The sequence below is a fragment of the Ovis canadensis genome, chromosome 3 (assembly GCF_042477335.2).
Source record: "Ovis canadensis isolate MfBH-ARS-UI-01 breed Bighorn chromosome 3, ARS-UI_OviCan_v2, whole genome shotgun sequence".
Lineage (NCBI taxonomy): Eukaryota > Metazoa > Chordata > Mammalia > Artiodactyla > Bovidae > Ovis > Ovis canadensis.
The window spans coordinates 87635662-87652380 of NC_091247.1; the positions used below are offsets into that span (position 1 = coordinate 87635662).

Here is a 16719-nt window from a genome sequence, read left to right on the forward strand (position 1 = left end):
GTAGAATGAGCATCCCGGTTTGGGCCAGTCCCTCTGTCTCCAGCCACACGCTTTCCCCAGCTCTGCAGGTGGGGACTGTCCTCTACAGCCCTGTATCCCAACCCAGCAGCAATTCGTGTATTTGTTGGAAAAAATCAGAGGCAGGCTATTCCATGTGATAAATTTTCTGGGAAAGGGTTATCTGGATGATAAAATGGCTGTTTTCAATTCTTACGGTTGTTATGACTTTTTTCTTGAGTAAATGAATTCCTTCCTCCTCTTTAAAACAGGCAGATTGAAGCCCTTTGTATTGACAGTAAATACATGTTCTTTCTGCAATACGAAATCTGCCTTTCTCCACCCTGTCTGGTGGTATTTCATGCAGTGTCTCCATCTGTCGCTGCCCTTCTCCTTTCTGCTCGCGTTTGACATGTTTCCCTGTCCTTTGGGCTTCTGTACATCTTCATGAGCTTTCAGCTCTCCTCTTTCCCTTTTCTGAGTGTTATCTTCTACCCTTGTGATTTTTTCTTCCTCTCCCAATTCTATGTTGATGGTTGATTGAGAAATACCAAGTAATCAAGTTGTAATCTCTAATATAAACAACAGTGATTTAAACAAATACCCTTGGATTGATTCCTATTTGAAAACTTTAAATTCAGGAAATTGGACTTGTGAAAAAGGTCAGGTTCGTTAACCGATGGATGATGGAGAATTCATTCAGTGACTGATCTAGCCCCAGGCAAATACTATATATCTGATCACTACAGCCTGATGTACATTTGAGGCCATGAAGAGCAAAATAAAATTCGGCTGGTAGAGCAGATATCTAGCAACTAAGGAAACACAAGCATGGAGGCTTTCCTAGTTTGATTGTTTAAGAGGTTCAAACTGTTAGGACAATACCTTAGTTGGTGTTCGATACCAGCAAAGCAGTGGTATCCACTGTTTCTTCTGATTGATGAACAGGAATGCTATTATGATAGAGAGGCCTATTATTATGGGAACCACAACCGAGGCAATGGAGTCCACCGAAGAATCTTCTGAGTTCAGCCTGGTGTTATCTCTGTAATCTATCTGGGGGTGACCCACGTCTGGGAGAAAAAAAATATTACAAGCATTTATTACCTAAACCAGAATGTTTAAGGATTATCTTAATTACACTGCAAATAGAGATCAGTGGCTTGGTTTTATTGCTTCCCAGTACTTTAAGGCTAAAACATGATTAAAGTCTAATGTGGATCCAAAGAGCTCTTATGAAAGGGCAGAACTCTTGGGATGGATGTAAAAAAGGAAATATTAGGGTGAGAAGGTTTAATAACGGGGCAGGATGATACTGATTCTAGCTAGTCAAGAAAATAAGATTCTTATATAGACTTTAAAAATGACTAAAAAATATTTTGATTAATGTTAACTTTTATGGTCCTTCTAAGATTCTGAAACAGAAACATCAGCTTTCCTCCCTGCTTATTTATACTAGTAAACAGGAGGTGAGGACAAAGTGCATGCTTCCACTTAGTGTAACAGATAAGACTAATTAATAGTGCACTTGTAAAAACCAAGCCAGGATCAAAAGCTTGGTCTGTTGGTTGATATTTCAGTTTACTGAGCTCTAAGCAAAAATGCCTTACTTTTCATAAACAATAAAAATTCACTGGGCCTGTTAGATTATTTTCCTGTATAACGCACATTTAATTTTGCTCTTATAAATGATGGGTCTTTTTGTTCTTTTAAATCATCATTCTTTCACAAAGGTAAATATACAGCAATCAGGAGCGCTCTGAAAATGTCATTTTGTTTGAAGTAAACCACTGTAGTCAGGATCAGGTTAGTGAAAGACCAGGTTAGTGAGAGATGCGGAACACATACAATCAAAAGGACCTGATTTTGAACTATTTTGAAGACTCAGCTCATGAAGCAGCACAGCTCTGTGATTGTCTTTAATTTAAAACTCAGATTTTTATTAGTATACTTCTATGTGTTTGTGGGGGGATGGAAAGAAGAGACCCTTTCTAGTCATTTTAGCCACCATAGATGGTAATACTTTATAGGAGGTGGAGAAAAGCAAACGTATTTATCAGCATCAAAAAAATGCAAAACAGATAAAACATTCTATTGATGAATTCAGGGTGCAAATACATAATGAAGAATGAACCTGTAGCTTCCTACAATATAAATGATACTGGAAGTGTTTTTAGGAATATATGACATATAAGAAAAGTAAATTGGGGCTCGGGGAAAGAAAACTGAAGCTTCAATCGAGATCTGTTAAAAAAAAATTTAGTCTTTAAATTGTTTTACGGCCTAAAAGCAGGCCATAAAATTGAGCTTTAAGCTTTCTAGCAGCCAAAGCAAAAATGGAAACAAGCATCATCAATAAGATTCACACTGTCTTTAAGATGAAAACAAAGCAGTTGCTTAGGAGAAGCATAGATTTCCTTGGTACTAACACACGAGATTTCTCCTGACGGTCTTTATAGCACAACTACTATGTAACTCAGAGTCCTCAACATAAGTAAGGGCTATTCTTGTGGCCAAAACTCAGCGCCCAGAGCAGTATGTGGCACCGAACAGGCACTAATATTTACTGACTGAATGACTGTACACATAATGGGAAAGCGCCCTTCAGTCAGCAGTCAGATAAGGAGCCAAAACATGGGTCCAGGAATTTGGCTCTCTGGTCATCTGGCTGGGTCCAAGCATAACACTTAGACAACATCTAAAGTAAGCGATCATTAATCTCTCAAGCCATGAATTCAGTTCTTCCAAAAGAAATAACAAAAACTGTCTTAACAATGGTTTTGAAAATGTCCTTGGAATAGACAGGAGGCAGTACTGAGTCATGGCTAAGAGCAAGCTTACACTATTTTGATCAAGAGATCTACTTCTAGATAGAAGGTTAAGACTGACAGGAACTTGGCCCTGCTTTGCCACTTAGCTGCTGAGAGGCAGCATAACATCTCTATTGCACACAACTAAAAGGGCAGAGCAGGAAAAAAAGAAGCATGGAAAAGCCTGATGAGTGGGAAAACCAACATATCAGTAATAAACTGGACTCTGAGTGAAAACTGCCCGGAGGCAGAGGGCAATCTTAACGCATAAATGCTTGATAGAGGGTCCACAGGGGCAGGTGAATAATTTATTATTACTCTGCTTACAAAGTTTATTCACATACATACATTTGAGAGATGGCTTAGAAATTCCAGATACCAAACTTTGATGATCAGGAACATATTTCTTTCCATCATCACTAAGTCTGTGAGCATGTGGGGCCAGAAAAGGGGCATTTTATCTGAAGACTTACTTCATCATCCCAGGCTGTTAAATATGTTACAGCCAAGCAGGTCTTTCCTGGGCTGGTTGGTTGAGATTACTTGGACATGGGATTTAATAGGTTACTCAAAAGAAGTTTTGAAAATTAAAAAAAAAGTAAATCATACACATGACAGATTTGAGAGAAGTGGAAGGTGGTGAGAGAGGATGAACCCAGCTCCCACTGTGCATTGACTGAGCACCTGCAGTGAAATAAGCTCTTATTTGCTGACTTTGGCACTTACCTCTGGGGAGATGGATGATGTCGTTTTCACTAGGTGTGGGCCACAGGGGGACCTCCATGTCAATCTCCCGATGATTTGTCTTCTCAATGGGTATATTGGTTGGCTCTGGGACGTACATTTCTAAACAGAAGGGAACATTTTTTTTTTGTAAGAGATGATTAGGGGGGAGCACCTTATTGACTTCTCCCTCCTCAACCCAGGTAGACAGTGCATTCAGTTCACTGCAACACAACACAACATGTCCCGGGACACAGCGATCCAGTTCCTGCACTGACGTAAACGTCCGAGAGTCACTCCCTTTGCAGGGGTGGGAAACATGTTTTACAGCCATTTAAAAGGGGGAGAAGTTTACTCCTCCACCAAACTCGAAAGCTCTGCTTTTTCCTAACAAATGCTGCTGACGACAGATTTGTGCAAGCTGATGGGCACTGGCTGAAATGAAAGGATTTCTTTTACTTTCCATCGGCTAAATTATACTTTAATAACTGTTGCTCTTATCCATGAGTGTTGAATCATTTACATGAAATATGTCACAGGAAGTGAAAAAGTTAAAGCACCTTCATTCTTTATTCATTTCCCCTTCACTCTGTTCCCCTCAAAAGGAATGGACGTCAGCGGACCTCATAAGGTGCTGCCTGATTTAAGTCTTACGTGTCTGCTCTGTTACTCCGGGAACCATGTAGGCTGAAAACTGAACTTGAGTAAATACGTTTATATTATCTAACTCAATCATACAGACACTTTGATCAACACGATACTACAACATGAAACAAAACTGAGAAGAATGATGCATTTGTTAACCCCAAATATCAGGAATATATTCCTAACTTCATCTGGCTAACAATTCGCCAACTTTTAAAAGAAATAATTCTTAAGAAACCTCTTTTTCCAACATATGACAGAAATCTGTATCAAACACTTTTCTTGGCCAAGTCCTGCCATGTGATTAACTGATTTTTATAATAAGGTTACCCAACATTGGCAATACTAAATACTAATAAACAGCCTTGTGCTGTGCTGTGCTTAGTTGCTCAGTCTTGTGTCTTTTTGTGAACCTATGGACTGTAGCCCACCAGGCTCCTCTGTTGATGGAATTCTCCAGGCAAGAATACTGGAGTGGGTTGCCATGCTCTCCTCCAGGGGATCTTCCCAACCCAGGGACTGAACCCAAGTCTCTGGCATTGCAGGCAGATTCTTTACCATCTGAGCCACCAGGGAAGCCCAATAAACAGCCTTATTTACACCAAAATAAAATACATGAAATATGTTTTTCTAAGTTGGAATATTTCTCTCAGAGTGATCAATGGCATTCCCAAAGTTACCAGTTTTTCAAGAAGTGAACCTTAAAAAAGACAGATCTGAGAGAAGTGAAACATGATAGAGAAGAGAGTATGAATTCAGCTTCCACTGTGCATTAACTGCCCAAGGTTATGCATCCAGGAATGGCAGAGCCAGGCTTCAGATGCAGTCCTGTGAATCCAAAGCCCAGGTCTTCCTACTGTCCCCAGGAATAAAGTTACTTCAGCTTTAGCTTTCTTAGTTAAACTTCAAGACCTCCCCCAGTAGCTCAGTGGTAAAGAATCTGCAGGCAATGCAGGAGCCACAGGAGCAATGGGTTCGATCCCTGGGTTGGGAAGATCCCCTGGATGAGGGCGCTGCAACTCACTCCAGTGTTCTTGCCCCAAAAATCCCTTGGACAGAGGAGCATGGCAGGCTACAGTCCATGGGGTTGCAAAGCAACATGGTCTACAGTCCATGTCAGACACGACTGAAGCCAACTTAGCATGCATGTACTCAGACATGGCAAGAACTAGACACTCGAAAGAGTTTTGAAAGGTTCAACAATTCACTGAAATAAACAAGAGAGTTTACTTGAAACCATTTTCATTTACAGAAGCACAGGCAGGCCTGAGTATCAACTAGTGATTCCAAACTTTTCTATCATATCTGAGTCATCCGAGGCCTTATAAAATCTGCTCACAGGTCCTGATTTGGTAGGTCCAGGCTGGACCTGATTTGGTGGTTCTAGGCTGTGTGTGGGGATGATGTTTATGTGTGGGGATGATGTTTAACATTTCATCAATACTTCCTACGTGGCAGGCACTGGGCTAAGTCTGGGGCACACAGTTGTGATCAAGACCAATGCTGCCCTCATGGGCCTCCAGTGATGAGTTCCGTCTCCCCATTGGGCAGCTCACAGCCTGTCCTCTGGATCAATTTGCTCTGCTAAGCTCAGTTCACCTCTGATTAAAATCCACCCATAGCACCTCCTGTATCACCAAATATTCAAAGCTCAGTTCAGAGCTCTTGGGTCTAAGGGGAGAGGGTCATTTCCTTTAATGTGAATTTAAGAGGGAAGCCACCTCTGAGCATTTTTGCCAAAAAGGATACATCTTTAAAAAAAAGAATGCTTGGAGAAACAAAAAGGAGCCTGGGTGCTGCTGTGTTTCCACGCTGAGACCGAGGCATGCCATGGCCAGAAACGGCAACAACCCTAACTCTCAAACAGAACCCTTCTGACATTTACTGCAAGAGCCCTTTATAAAGCTGCTGGCCTTGTCGATGACGAGGAGTGACACCCTTCCCCTGGCCCAGAGGCACAGAGCACGGGCACTCAGTCACAATTAAGAATTACAACTGGGTCCAATTTGCTCAGAGGAACCTAAGACAACTTAGTGGCGACATATTTTAAATTCAGATGCACCGACATGGCCCATTGTAAGATTCACTTCCCTTAAAATGTCTGTTTCCAGAATATGGGGCAGGGTGCTTGGGACTTGCAAGGTGAGGACACCATTTTTGGGGGGATGAAACTCCAGGTTAACCCAGGTCCAGGACTCCCAGGTCTGCTAACGAGCTGCGTGGCTTTGGATATTCGCTTAACTTTTCTGACCTTCAGTTTTCTATAAAATGGGACAAGTATTGACCAGCAAACCAGTTTACAAGTCTTTTACTCATATCCAGAGGTGGCAAAAGGAGGAAATGCTTGGTGAGGGCAGGGCTATTCAGAATGTCAGCTGATGTGTGCAGGGGGCAAAGCCAAGTATCCGGGGGAAAAGCAGCCACCTGAAACTTCAGAGACCACGAGAAATTGGGACAGGAGCCCAGGCTTCCTGGCAGGCCACACTTAGTCAAACGTGAAGTGGCAGAGCTCAACTGACTACAAAATGTGTGGAGATAAAATGGAAAAATGATTCATCAGTAATACATCAGAAGCAGAAAGGGGAGTTAACAGAAATTAAGTTCCAATCCAATGGTGCACGCTGACAGAGAAGCCACTGGAGGAATCTCCAGTCGTGAGCAGATGCCAGTGAAACCTGCGTTCCCTCTTCTGTCACACTCGCAGTCGAGGAGAGGGACCTACCTCTATTCCTGCCACCGCGTCACCTGAACTCGGGTCCTACCATCACACACCTGGGTTGTCCGTAAGGCAAGTCACAGCTGTCCTGGCCCCGGGTCTCTCCCGGCTTCAGTCCCTCCTGCAGACCCCAGAGGCTGCCTGGAGCACCTCCATGATGTTGTGTCTCTTCTGTTTAAAAAGGAGCCTCCAGAGAAGGATAAAGGACAAAATCTCCCTCGGTTTGAATATTAAAGCCCTAAACATCTTGACCAAAGCTATCTCCTCTGTCCTTACCTCCTGCTACTAGAACTCCCTATTGCAGGGGCATCTGGCCTCTGCCTCAGGGTCTTCGGTCAGGTGACTCTTTCACTCCAATGAAGAGAACCCGCCTGTCTTTCAAGGCCCAGCTCAGTCCTTCTTCAAGTAAAAGCCACCCAGACAGACCCCTCTGCTCCACAGGAAAATCCTGTCTGTGAATTGAGCACCATGGTCTGTAGCTGAGATGTGTCACGGTTGTCTCCAATTCACCACCCACCCCTTCTTTCTGAAACCGTCTAAGCAGACTTTGCTGCCACCACTCTGGGGAAATGGCTCGTCAAAATGACTTGGATGACGCTAAATGCACCGTGTAAGTCCCGACTTCTCACCTGATGTCACCCACCACACTTCCCCCGCCCTTTCTCCAGGTGGCTCCCAGGTCACAGCTCTTGGTGTCTTCCCATGTGGCAGGGGCTCCTTTTCTGTTTTCCATCCCTGACCTGCCTAGATCCCAAAAGTGGAGGGTTCTTGGGCTCAGTTCCAGACTCCCTTTTCTTCTCTATCTCCACTCACTTCTTGGGTGACCTCGTCCAGTCTCAAGGCTTAAAAACCTCCCTTCTATGACAATGTTCAGTTTTATAGAACCACTTCCTATCTCTCTCCTGAGCTCTAGATATTCACTGTCTATTTACTGCCTCCACTCAGGTGTCCAATGGAGATTTCAAACTAAAAAAAATGCCCCAATAAAACTGATTTTACACCAGAGTTGCAACTCCATGTTTTGGTCAAAAACATTACAGTTGTTCATGGTGTGCCTCCTCTTTCACTCCTCACATCGTGTTCAAATCCTATGGAATCTACCCTTTTACTAGAAGCAGAACCCGGCCACTCCTCCCATCTCACATCTACTGCCCTGGTCTCAGCTTCCACTTCTGCAAGAAACATTCCATCATTGCTCTACTCTAAACTCTCCGGAGTCTCTATCTTACCTCAATAAGATTCTAAAATCACTCGTGAGATCTCATATTTTGGTGCATGGCTGCTTCTCTGCTTGCTTCTGGTTACCCTCCCTGCTCAAGGGGTCCCACCTACACAGCATCCCTGCTTCTCTCCAAGCATCCACAGCAGATTCCCACCCACTGGGCTCTCATCCTGCTTATGTGCAGAGGTTCTCTCCTAATCTGTGATTCCTGCCATCCTGGGTCCCTTATAAATGTCATGCAATCTGTGAGGGTTCCTGGATCATCCAAACATTCCGCCCCTTCTGCCCAGCCCGGCACCCCCGCCCCCGGGCTGGCTGCGAGTCGCTCCGCGGCCCATGTCCTCATCGTGTGTCTGTTTACCTGTTTGCTGCCTGTGTCTCCCTAAGAAAACATCAGTTCTGTGTGGATGGGGACTTGCTGGATTCACTGTTTGTCTTCCCCAGGCCTCAAGCAGTGCTTACTTGAGTAGGCATGAAACGGATCTTGGTTCAATAAGTAAGATCAAGTTTTACCATTTAGATCATTACAAGCTTATTACTAGGAAAACTGGTATGAAACTTGGGAATCAGGTGAAACGTATTAGATAAAGCAACTTGGATGGGAAATACATTTCTCCTCATACTTCTCATGCAAAACACTTGCAGATTCTGTTTCTCCAATGTGCACACCCATTGATACAACATGGAAGCGACCTTCTGACTCTTGGTCTACATCATTGACAAGGCCAAGGGGACTAAACCATGAAAAGCACCCAACGGAGGGATTTGCAAAGGGCTCAGTCTCCTGACCCTTTTAAAGTATCCCCTTCTTTTTAGGGGATAAATGGACATTTTTAGAATTGTCTTGCTTACACAGCACCTAAACAAAAGGCAAACCTGCGCTGAGCTCAATGAAATCCTTGAGATTTAACTGACCGTCCCATTTTACAAGTGTGTGGTGCTGATGCCCTTCTAAGCTGCCGTGACCTCTAGCCCACTGTGCTGCACGGAGCCAGAGTCTCTAATGCAATGCTCCAAGGAAACACAGAATCACGGTGAAGATGCAGGGCTCTCGCCTCACTGAGGAGCTCCCTGGGCTCCTAGAGTGAGCCCTCTCTTTGGTCTGTGAGGTCTGGGCTGCCTGCGAGATCTGTGTGTCCAGGGCTTTTGATCTGGACAGTGCCCAGAGGCTGTCTTGACAAGGGCTCAGGCCCTGCATTGCTGGGATGAGGGGCAGAAAACAAAGGAGCTGTTTTGGCAGGAGACACGGGCAGGGAATGCAGAAGGCCTGGGGGAGGATCTGGGCAGCTGAGGGGGGCTTAGGTTTAAACTCAGAGGCGGATTACTGGGCTGATGTGAACGGTGGGATGTGGAAACAGACGCAGACAAGTGATCCATCTGCAAAACCCAGCTGGGGGTGTGCTTTGTGGTTCCTGTCCTCGGTGGGAAGAGACGGAAAGTTCAGGGCAGACAGCCCGGGACTGCCAGAACTGATGCACTGAAGAGACTGGGCCAGGAACGTGTTCTTTAAATGCAGCTCTTCCATTTTGGTTTTGGGAGACAGTCACCTTAGAAGAGCTGTCAAGTGTATCCCCTACTCTGTCTGATCATGGACCTTTGTCACTAGGCTCAGCCAACACTGCCCTCAAACTGTGCTGCTCGGATACGGCAGGTGTCATTAATACCCACGAGGGTATACCCATCAGGCCCGCCACTGACATTTTAGAGAACGCCAATCAGAAGAACCAGAGCAATTCCAGAATGGAACCAAAATCAGGTGCTCACCTACAGGTCACAGTCTCTCAAGCTACCCTCCATGTCTCTCTCTGGGCCAAAGGAATTAGTTCCATAGGGTTGGGTCCAGGAGGCTCTCAGTCTGCTCTAGTTTGCTCTTAAAATCAACATCACAGGATGAAAAGTGGCAGGGTGGCAGCTTAAAGATACCTGGGCAGATGGGGCAGCAGCTGCCTTCCACGTTGATGGGCTCGACGCAGGGCAGCGGCGGGCAGCTGACGGTGGAGCACAGGGTCTGGCCCTGCAGGCAGTAGCAGTGTGTGCAGCTGTCGATGTCCCAGCGCTCCTCGTCCGCGTAGGCCTTCCCGCTGAAGTGGCATACCACCTTCTTTGGGATTGTGTCCTCTAGGGAAAAAAGAGGACACATGGTGGAGTCACTCCATGTGACAAGCACAACTTTTCAACAGAGTTGAGACGTAAAGGGGGATAGCACTGCGCAATCACGGCATGCTCTGGGATGCCCAGCACTGGGTGAAAGTTCTGCTTCCCCAGTCCCCTGGTTCAGCAGACTCGTCGGAACACTCATCTCGTGGCCTGGACCTGCTCAAGGGCCGTCAAGGCTGACACAAGGTGGTAATTATAGCAACCAGCCAGGAAACGTACTCGCTGGCCAAGAGTCATTGGACTGTCATCGCAAAATACACAAACTCAATCACTGTATGGCTGTTGAACACGCCAGGTGAAAAAACTAAAACACAAATAGGTAAGGAGACGTGTTCAGAGGTTTTGTTCCATGTGGAAAGAGATTAAAAAGTCCAGCTGAGTATCCTTATAGAAACAACTTCCATCGTTACTCTCTGTAACGAGATGATGCAGGCGAGGGGAAGGAATGACGATGGCCTCTCCAGGGAGCCGACAGGTTTCCTGTGCTCTCCCACAGGGAACTCGGACGGAGATAACCATTTCCTTCATTTTACAGGAATGCTGGATGCATTTCCCTCTCATCAACCAGGACATTCCTACTTCAAAAACAACCTTATTTCAATCTATTATTTCCAGCAAAGTACGGTCTGTGAAAACAATACATTTTTTAAGAGTCAGTTTTTGTATATAAGAATTTACACAAAATTGGCTCAGTTGTGTCCAACTCTTTGCAGCGCCATGGACTGTAGCCCGCCAGGCTCCTCTGTCCACGGGAACTCTCCAGGCAAGAATACTGGAGTGGGTTGCCATGCCCTCCTCCAGAGGATCTTCCCAACCCAGGGACTGAACCCAGGTCTCCAGATTCTTGACCATCTGAGCCATGACCATCTTGACCATCCGAGGCTGATGTAAGAATTTACAGTGTAACACACTCTGCTCTTTTTCCTCTGTCCTTCCCGGCTGTCCTTGTATCCTCCTTCCCTCAACCTTCTCCTTGAAAGTTCCTTTCTCTTTAACTCAACACCTTCTCCTGATTTATCTGAACTTATTTCTAGTGGTCACATTCCCTCCAGAACTCAGAGTGAGGCCCAATGACCAGCAAAGCAGAGATGGGGTCAATCAATGGAGAGACACAGGATGGGGTGGGGCAGCCCCTCCCTGTCACTGGCCAGGCTGATAATGGGACGACTTTTACTAACCTGGGGAAATTCTATGCTCAGCTTCTACCGGCAGCTCCACTCACCACTGCATGCATGCTAGGTCACTTCAGTCAGGTGACCCTATGGACTGTAGTCCTACACGCTCCTCAGTCAATGGGATTCTCCAGGCAAGAATACTGGAGTGGGCTGCCATATCCTCCTCCAGGGGATCTTCCTGACCCAGGGATCAAACCTGCGTCTCTTATATCTCCTGCATTGGCAGGCAGGTTCTTTACCACTAGCGCCACCTGGAAAGCCCACTCACCACTGGTCACTGGTTAATGAAAAACTATAAAAGCATCTGGAAGGAAAGTTCCTTAGGAAAGAAGTGGGGTGGGGAGCTCAGTTTCTCCCTGGAAGGCACGTAGGAAGGTCTGGCCAGAGCAGTGTTCGCTGCCCAGGCCCAAAGGACAGAACTCACAATGCCTGAGGGGCAAGGAGGGACATTTCTGTGCAAGGTTCCAGGCCCACACCCTCTGCAGTCAAGTGTTCCTGGGAGGCTGGAATCGCTCCTTGAACAGCCAGCAGGAAGCTTCCCATGGAGCTCTTCCAGAGAAGGATCACAGGCAGAAATATGTCTTTGGAATCCATACTCTCTTCTTACCAATCACTCAAGCATATGCCCCTGATAGATGGCACCAATAATGTCTCATGACTCTGATATTTTGTGTTGCCAAAGACGGAAGTTTCGGTCCATAATGGAGTGTTATAAGTAATCGTGGAAATGAATCTGTCAAGTATTTAAATGCATAATATCTCTGCTTCCCAATGCTTTTTCACTATTTCTGTAATTACTGTTGCTTGAGGTTCAGTAAGGGAGACAGTTAAGTTCCAGTTGTAAAAATTCCACAGCAATAAGAGAAGAGACTTTGTATGATTTCAATATCTTTAGAACATGAAATTTTTGTACCTTTGTTTTAATCCCTGGATATATATCCCAGTATCTCTAGTTTACAGTCTGTGCGAACTTGAATTTGTATCCTGCTGTTGTGTGAAAAAAAAAAGTTCTAGTTGTAAGCAGAAAATTTTTAATATCTCTTTAAAAATGCATTTCATTGTATCTGGGAATACTCCATAGAAAGGGCTCTGGTGCATGGACCAGTAAGCTTAAAAATTCACTTGGAGGCTTTCATATTAAACTCATCTCAGAAGTTTTCACTAATCTGAAATCCTTAGAGGAGGTGATTTTGTTAAGATACCCAAAATGTACACAGTGAATGGCTGAGCAGAATCACTTAATGAACTTAATTCAAGTAATACACTGACCTCGAGCCAACTCTTGATTGAGGACATTAAATTTGCCATCAAATCTATAGAGTCTATTATGCAGAGGACTCTTTATGAAAGGAAGCATTCCTTCATAAAGCAATATTACTGATTACATTTTCCATACACCTTGCAACAGCTTACATGATGGACTAATATCACTGCATAAAATTGGAGTAATGCATTACAGTGCAAGGACCTCTGAGGACAAGGTTACAATGCTCACCTCATCTCGTCCATCACTTTATCTACTTTGTGTTTTTCCTCCTAGAGGTATTCTGCCAGTTCTTTTCTTAGAGAAGAGGCAGAAGACAATGAGATAGAACCACAGAGAGGATGAGGAGTCATTTTAATAAAAGAAGTTCATCTCAAGGGCAAGCACTGGTCTGCATTTTCTTAAGATCGAGGCAAAAACACCCATCGCATCTTAAGACATTTAATTAACTAATGCTAATACAAGTCAGGTTAAAATTATCTATAATATTAAGATATTAAAATAGTGGTTGTATGTTAAACATTATAAAGACATGCATTGATTTATTCTACAAACATTTATCATCAATGGGAAAAAAGGGAGGACCTGGACTCCGACCCAGAGGACTGAGCAAAAGTGGGGGAGAAAGGCTACGGAGACTGGGACTCCTCACCAGGTACCACGCAGCAGCCACTGTTTCGTGAATTCAATGCGGAGCTGGACAACAAAACTCAGAGGGCAGAGCAACTAACTCTGCTGGGGGAACTGGGAGAGGCTTTGCCCAGGATCTGATGTTTTAGTTTTATTTTGAGAGATAAGTAGAAGATGAAGAAGCTGGAAAGAAGGGTACTGAAAGCAGACAGTGGTGTGCCCAACAGCCTGCCCCACTAGAAGGACAGTGGGAGGTGTCAGGGCTGCAGGCAGGACGGCTGGAGATGAGGTGGGGGTCAGACCGTAAAGGGCCATGAAGAACGATGCAGACTTAGATCCTTCCTGCAGTGCAGGGGAGGGGCCTTAATCAGTTTTCTCTTTAAGAAGAGAACCCTGGAATATGACAGTTGCTGCTGCTGCTAAGTCGCTTCAGTCGTGTCCGACTCTGTCCGACCCCACAGATGGCAGCCCACCAGGCTCCGCCGTCCCTGGGATTCTCCAGGCAAGAACACTGGAGTGGGTTGTCATTTCCTTCTCCAATGCATGAAAGTGAAAAGTGAAAGTGAAGTTGCTCAGTCGTGTCCAACTCTTTGCGACCCTATGGACTGCAGCCTACCAGGGTCCTCCGTCCATGGGATTTTCCAGGCAAGAGTACTGGAGTGGGGTGCCATTGCCTTCTCTGGGAATATGACAGTATGGAAGCCTAAATGGGATTAGGAAGATGGGAACACTGTTGATAGGGATGTGCTATGGGCCTGGAGTAATGTGGTGATGGAGATGGTGATGTGGTATGGAGATGGTGATGTGGTGATGGGAATGGAGAGGCAAGGTGAGGTTTAGAATTATTTCTGAGAAACAGTGGTCAGGATATGGATGGTGGGGGGACAGAGGCATGAAGGACGACTCTGTTTCCTGAATGGGAGGTGATGCAGAAGTAATTCCAATGTATGAGTCACTTTCCTGCTTTAAGAAATAAACAGCTGGTGAGCCTGTCAAGGACCTGGTCAAGGCTTATCAAACCAGATATTCTAGTGGGTCAATCAGCGGTGCAGTGGTTGACCTTCAAACTCTTTGCTTTTCTGTATGAATGCAACCATGAGGCTGCCTCTAGGGCAGAACTGATTCGGGCTCAACAAGTAAAAGTGGTGCTGACAAATGCCGTCTGGTCAAGGCTATGGTTTTTCCAGCAGTCGTGTATGGATGTGAGAGTTGGACTGTGAAGAAACCTGAGCGCCGAAGAATTGATGCTTTTGAACTGTGGTGTTGGAGAAGACCCTTGAGAGTCCTTTGGACTGCAAGGAGATCAAATCAGTCAATCCTAAAGGAAATCAGTCCTGAATAGTTGTTGGAAGGACTAATGCTGAAGCTGAAGCTCCAATATTTTGGCCACCTGATGCAAAGGGCTGACTTATCTGCAAAGATCCTGATGCTGGGAAAGACTGAAGGCAGGAGGAGAAGGTGACAACAGAGGATGAGATGGTTGGATGGCATCACCGACTCGATGGACATGAGTCTGAACAAGTTCCTGGAGTTGGTGATGGACAGGGAAGCCTGGCGTGCTGCAGTCCACGGGGTCACAGAGTCAGACATGACTAAGCGACTGAACTGACGTGAAGTAAAAGGGGACACGTTTTAGTCTCCAGTAGTGAAGATGTGGGGTAACAGGCAAAGCTGGCAGTATCCCTCATGTATCTTTGCAAATCTTAAACTTCCTTGATCAAATAATTCTATTTTCAGTCCGCTGTCCCAAGAAATAATCAGAAAAGACCTCAAATAGGTTGTTTACATAGATGTCCATCACAATATTATTTATAATAGCAAGAAATTAGGGGGGGAAAAAACCCTGTGTCCAACAACTTGGGACTACTGAAATGACTCATGGTAAATCATATATGAAAGAATACTGTGCAGCTATTAAAATGCATCATGTGTAGTATAAGCTCAATCACATAAAGAGAAAAATTTAGAATTGTCTAGAAAGAAATGAAAATGTTAATAGTAAGTAACTGTTAGAACCAAGGGTGAATTTTTCTTTTTCTTTTTTTCCTGCAATGATTATGAGTTACTCTTGATAAAGGCAAAAATATTAAATTATCTCCAACAGACACGTCCATACGTTACCCACCTGCCCCTCATCCCCAACACTGCCCTCCCCACCAGCCCCCACACACACATATACACAGACACACACACACTGAAGGAAAGCGCTTAGTCTAAGCCTGCTTCTAAAGAATATGGTCACGCGTGTGGCGCTTTCTGAAGGCTGCTGACCCACTCTGAGGAATTTCAATGGACTGCAAGCAAAGAAATGAAACCGTGGAAGACAGGCCAGAGATCACATGCTGAGCTGCAGCATAACTTGGTGTTTCTGTAACTACTCAATCAGGAACTTACTGTATGATATCACTGTCCCAAAGAGTATTCATAAAATGATAAAAGAAGGAGAGAAACTACTCTGGCTCTCTTAGAAGGCAACGGGTTGAACGAAGAACTTTTACTACATATTAGATGAAACTAAACTTTCTCATTTGATTTTGTTACAAAAATAAGTCTGTTTCCAAATTCAAGGAAGATGAAGAGTTCACAGAAGCAAAGCGATGACAATGGAACAGTGAAAGCCATTAACTGGGCACTGACATGCTGAGGCTGCAGCAGGCCCCACGCTCAGGTGCTAAGGCAGAGTCAGGTGGAGCCCCAAGAGCTTCAGGGGCCGTGATGAAGCTCTTCCCCTCCAGGGAGGGAGCTGACTACCATGGGCCCAATATCCAGTTGCTTCTACCAGTTTATTTCTATTCCATTCAAGTTCTCAGCACATTGTCTTGGAAACATCTCACCTTCAACTTCAGTTCATTTTCAACAGAATTAACTTTGACTTGAGGTCAGGGAGCTCTCTTATTAGGTTCAAACAATGGGTGTAGGTGAGGGGTGGTAGAGCTGGTTAGCAGATGCCAGTCAACTGCTGGTGGAAAGCAGGAGCTGAGAGTACATCTCTCACTGGGGCTTCCCAGGGGGTGTAGTGGTAAAGAATCCACCTGCCAATGCAGGAGACCCTGGCTCAATCCCTGGGTTGGGAAAATCCCCTAGAGAAGGAAATGGCAACCCACTCCAGTACTTTTGCCTGGAAAATTCCATGGACAGAGAAGCTGGTGGGTGAGTCCATGGAGTCAGAGAGTAGGACACAATGGAGCGACTGAGCTTGCCCACACGGATCCAAAAAAGATCTTTTAAAGGGACCTGACTACAGGAATGAGATGTCTCAAGGTTTGCCCAGAAGTCTAAAACCAGTGTTTGGGCTTGTGTGCAGAATCAGCTGGGCCACACAGCAAGATCTAAGATCCATATGCCCAGCACTCTCACAGCTGATCTCCTTACAGACTGCA

At 45.1% G+C, this 16719-nt stretch overlaps 1 protein-coding gene across 2 annotated transcripts in view; it reads right to left on the minus strand.

Moving 5' to 3' along the window:
• CRIM1 (cysteine rich transmembrane BMP regulator 1) overlaps nt 1-16719 on the minus strand; it is a 210430-nt gene that overhangs the window by 3038 nt on the left and 190673 nt on the right. For both annotated transcript variants that reach the window (XM_069583565.1, XM_069583566.1), the window contains 3 exons: nt 10037-10231; nt 3534-3653; nt 883-1070 (listed from right to left, as the gene is read on the minus strand). In XM_069583565.1, coding sequence (XP_069439666.1) covers nt 883-1070; nt 3534-3653; nt 10037-10231 — 503 coding nt within the window. The remainder of the gene's footprint in view (nt 1-882; nt 1071-3533; nt 3654-10036; nt 10232-16719) is intronic.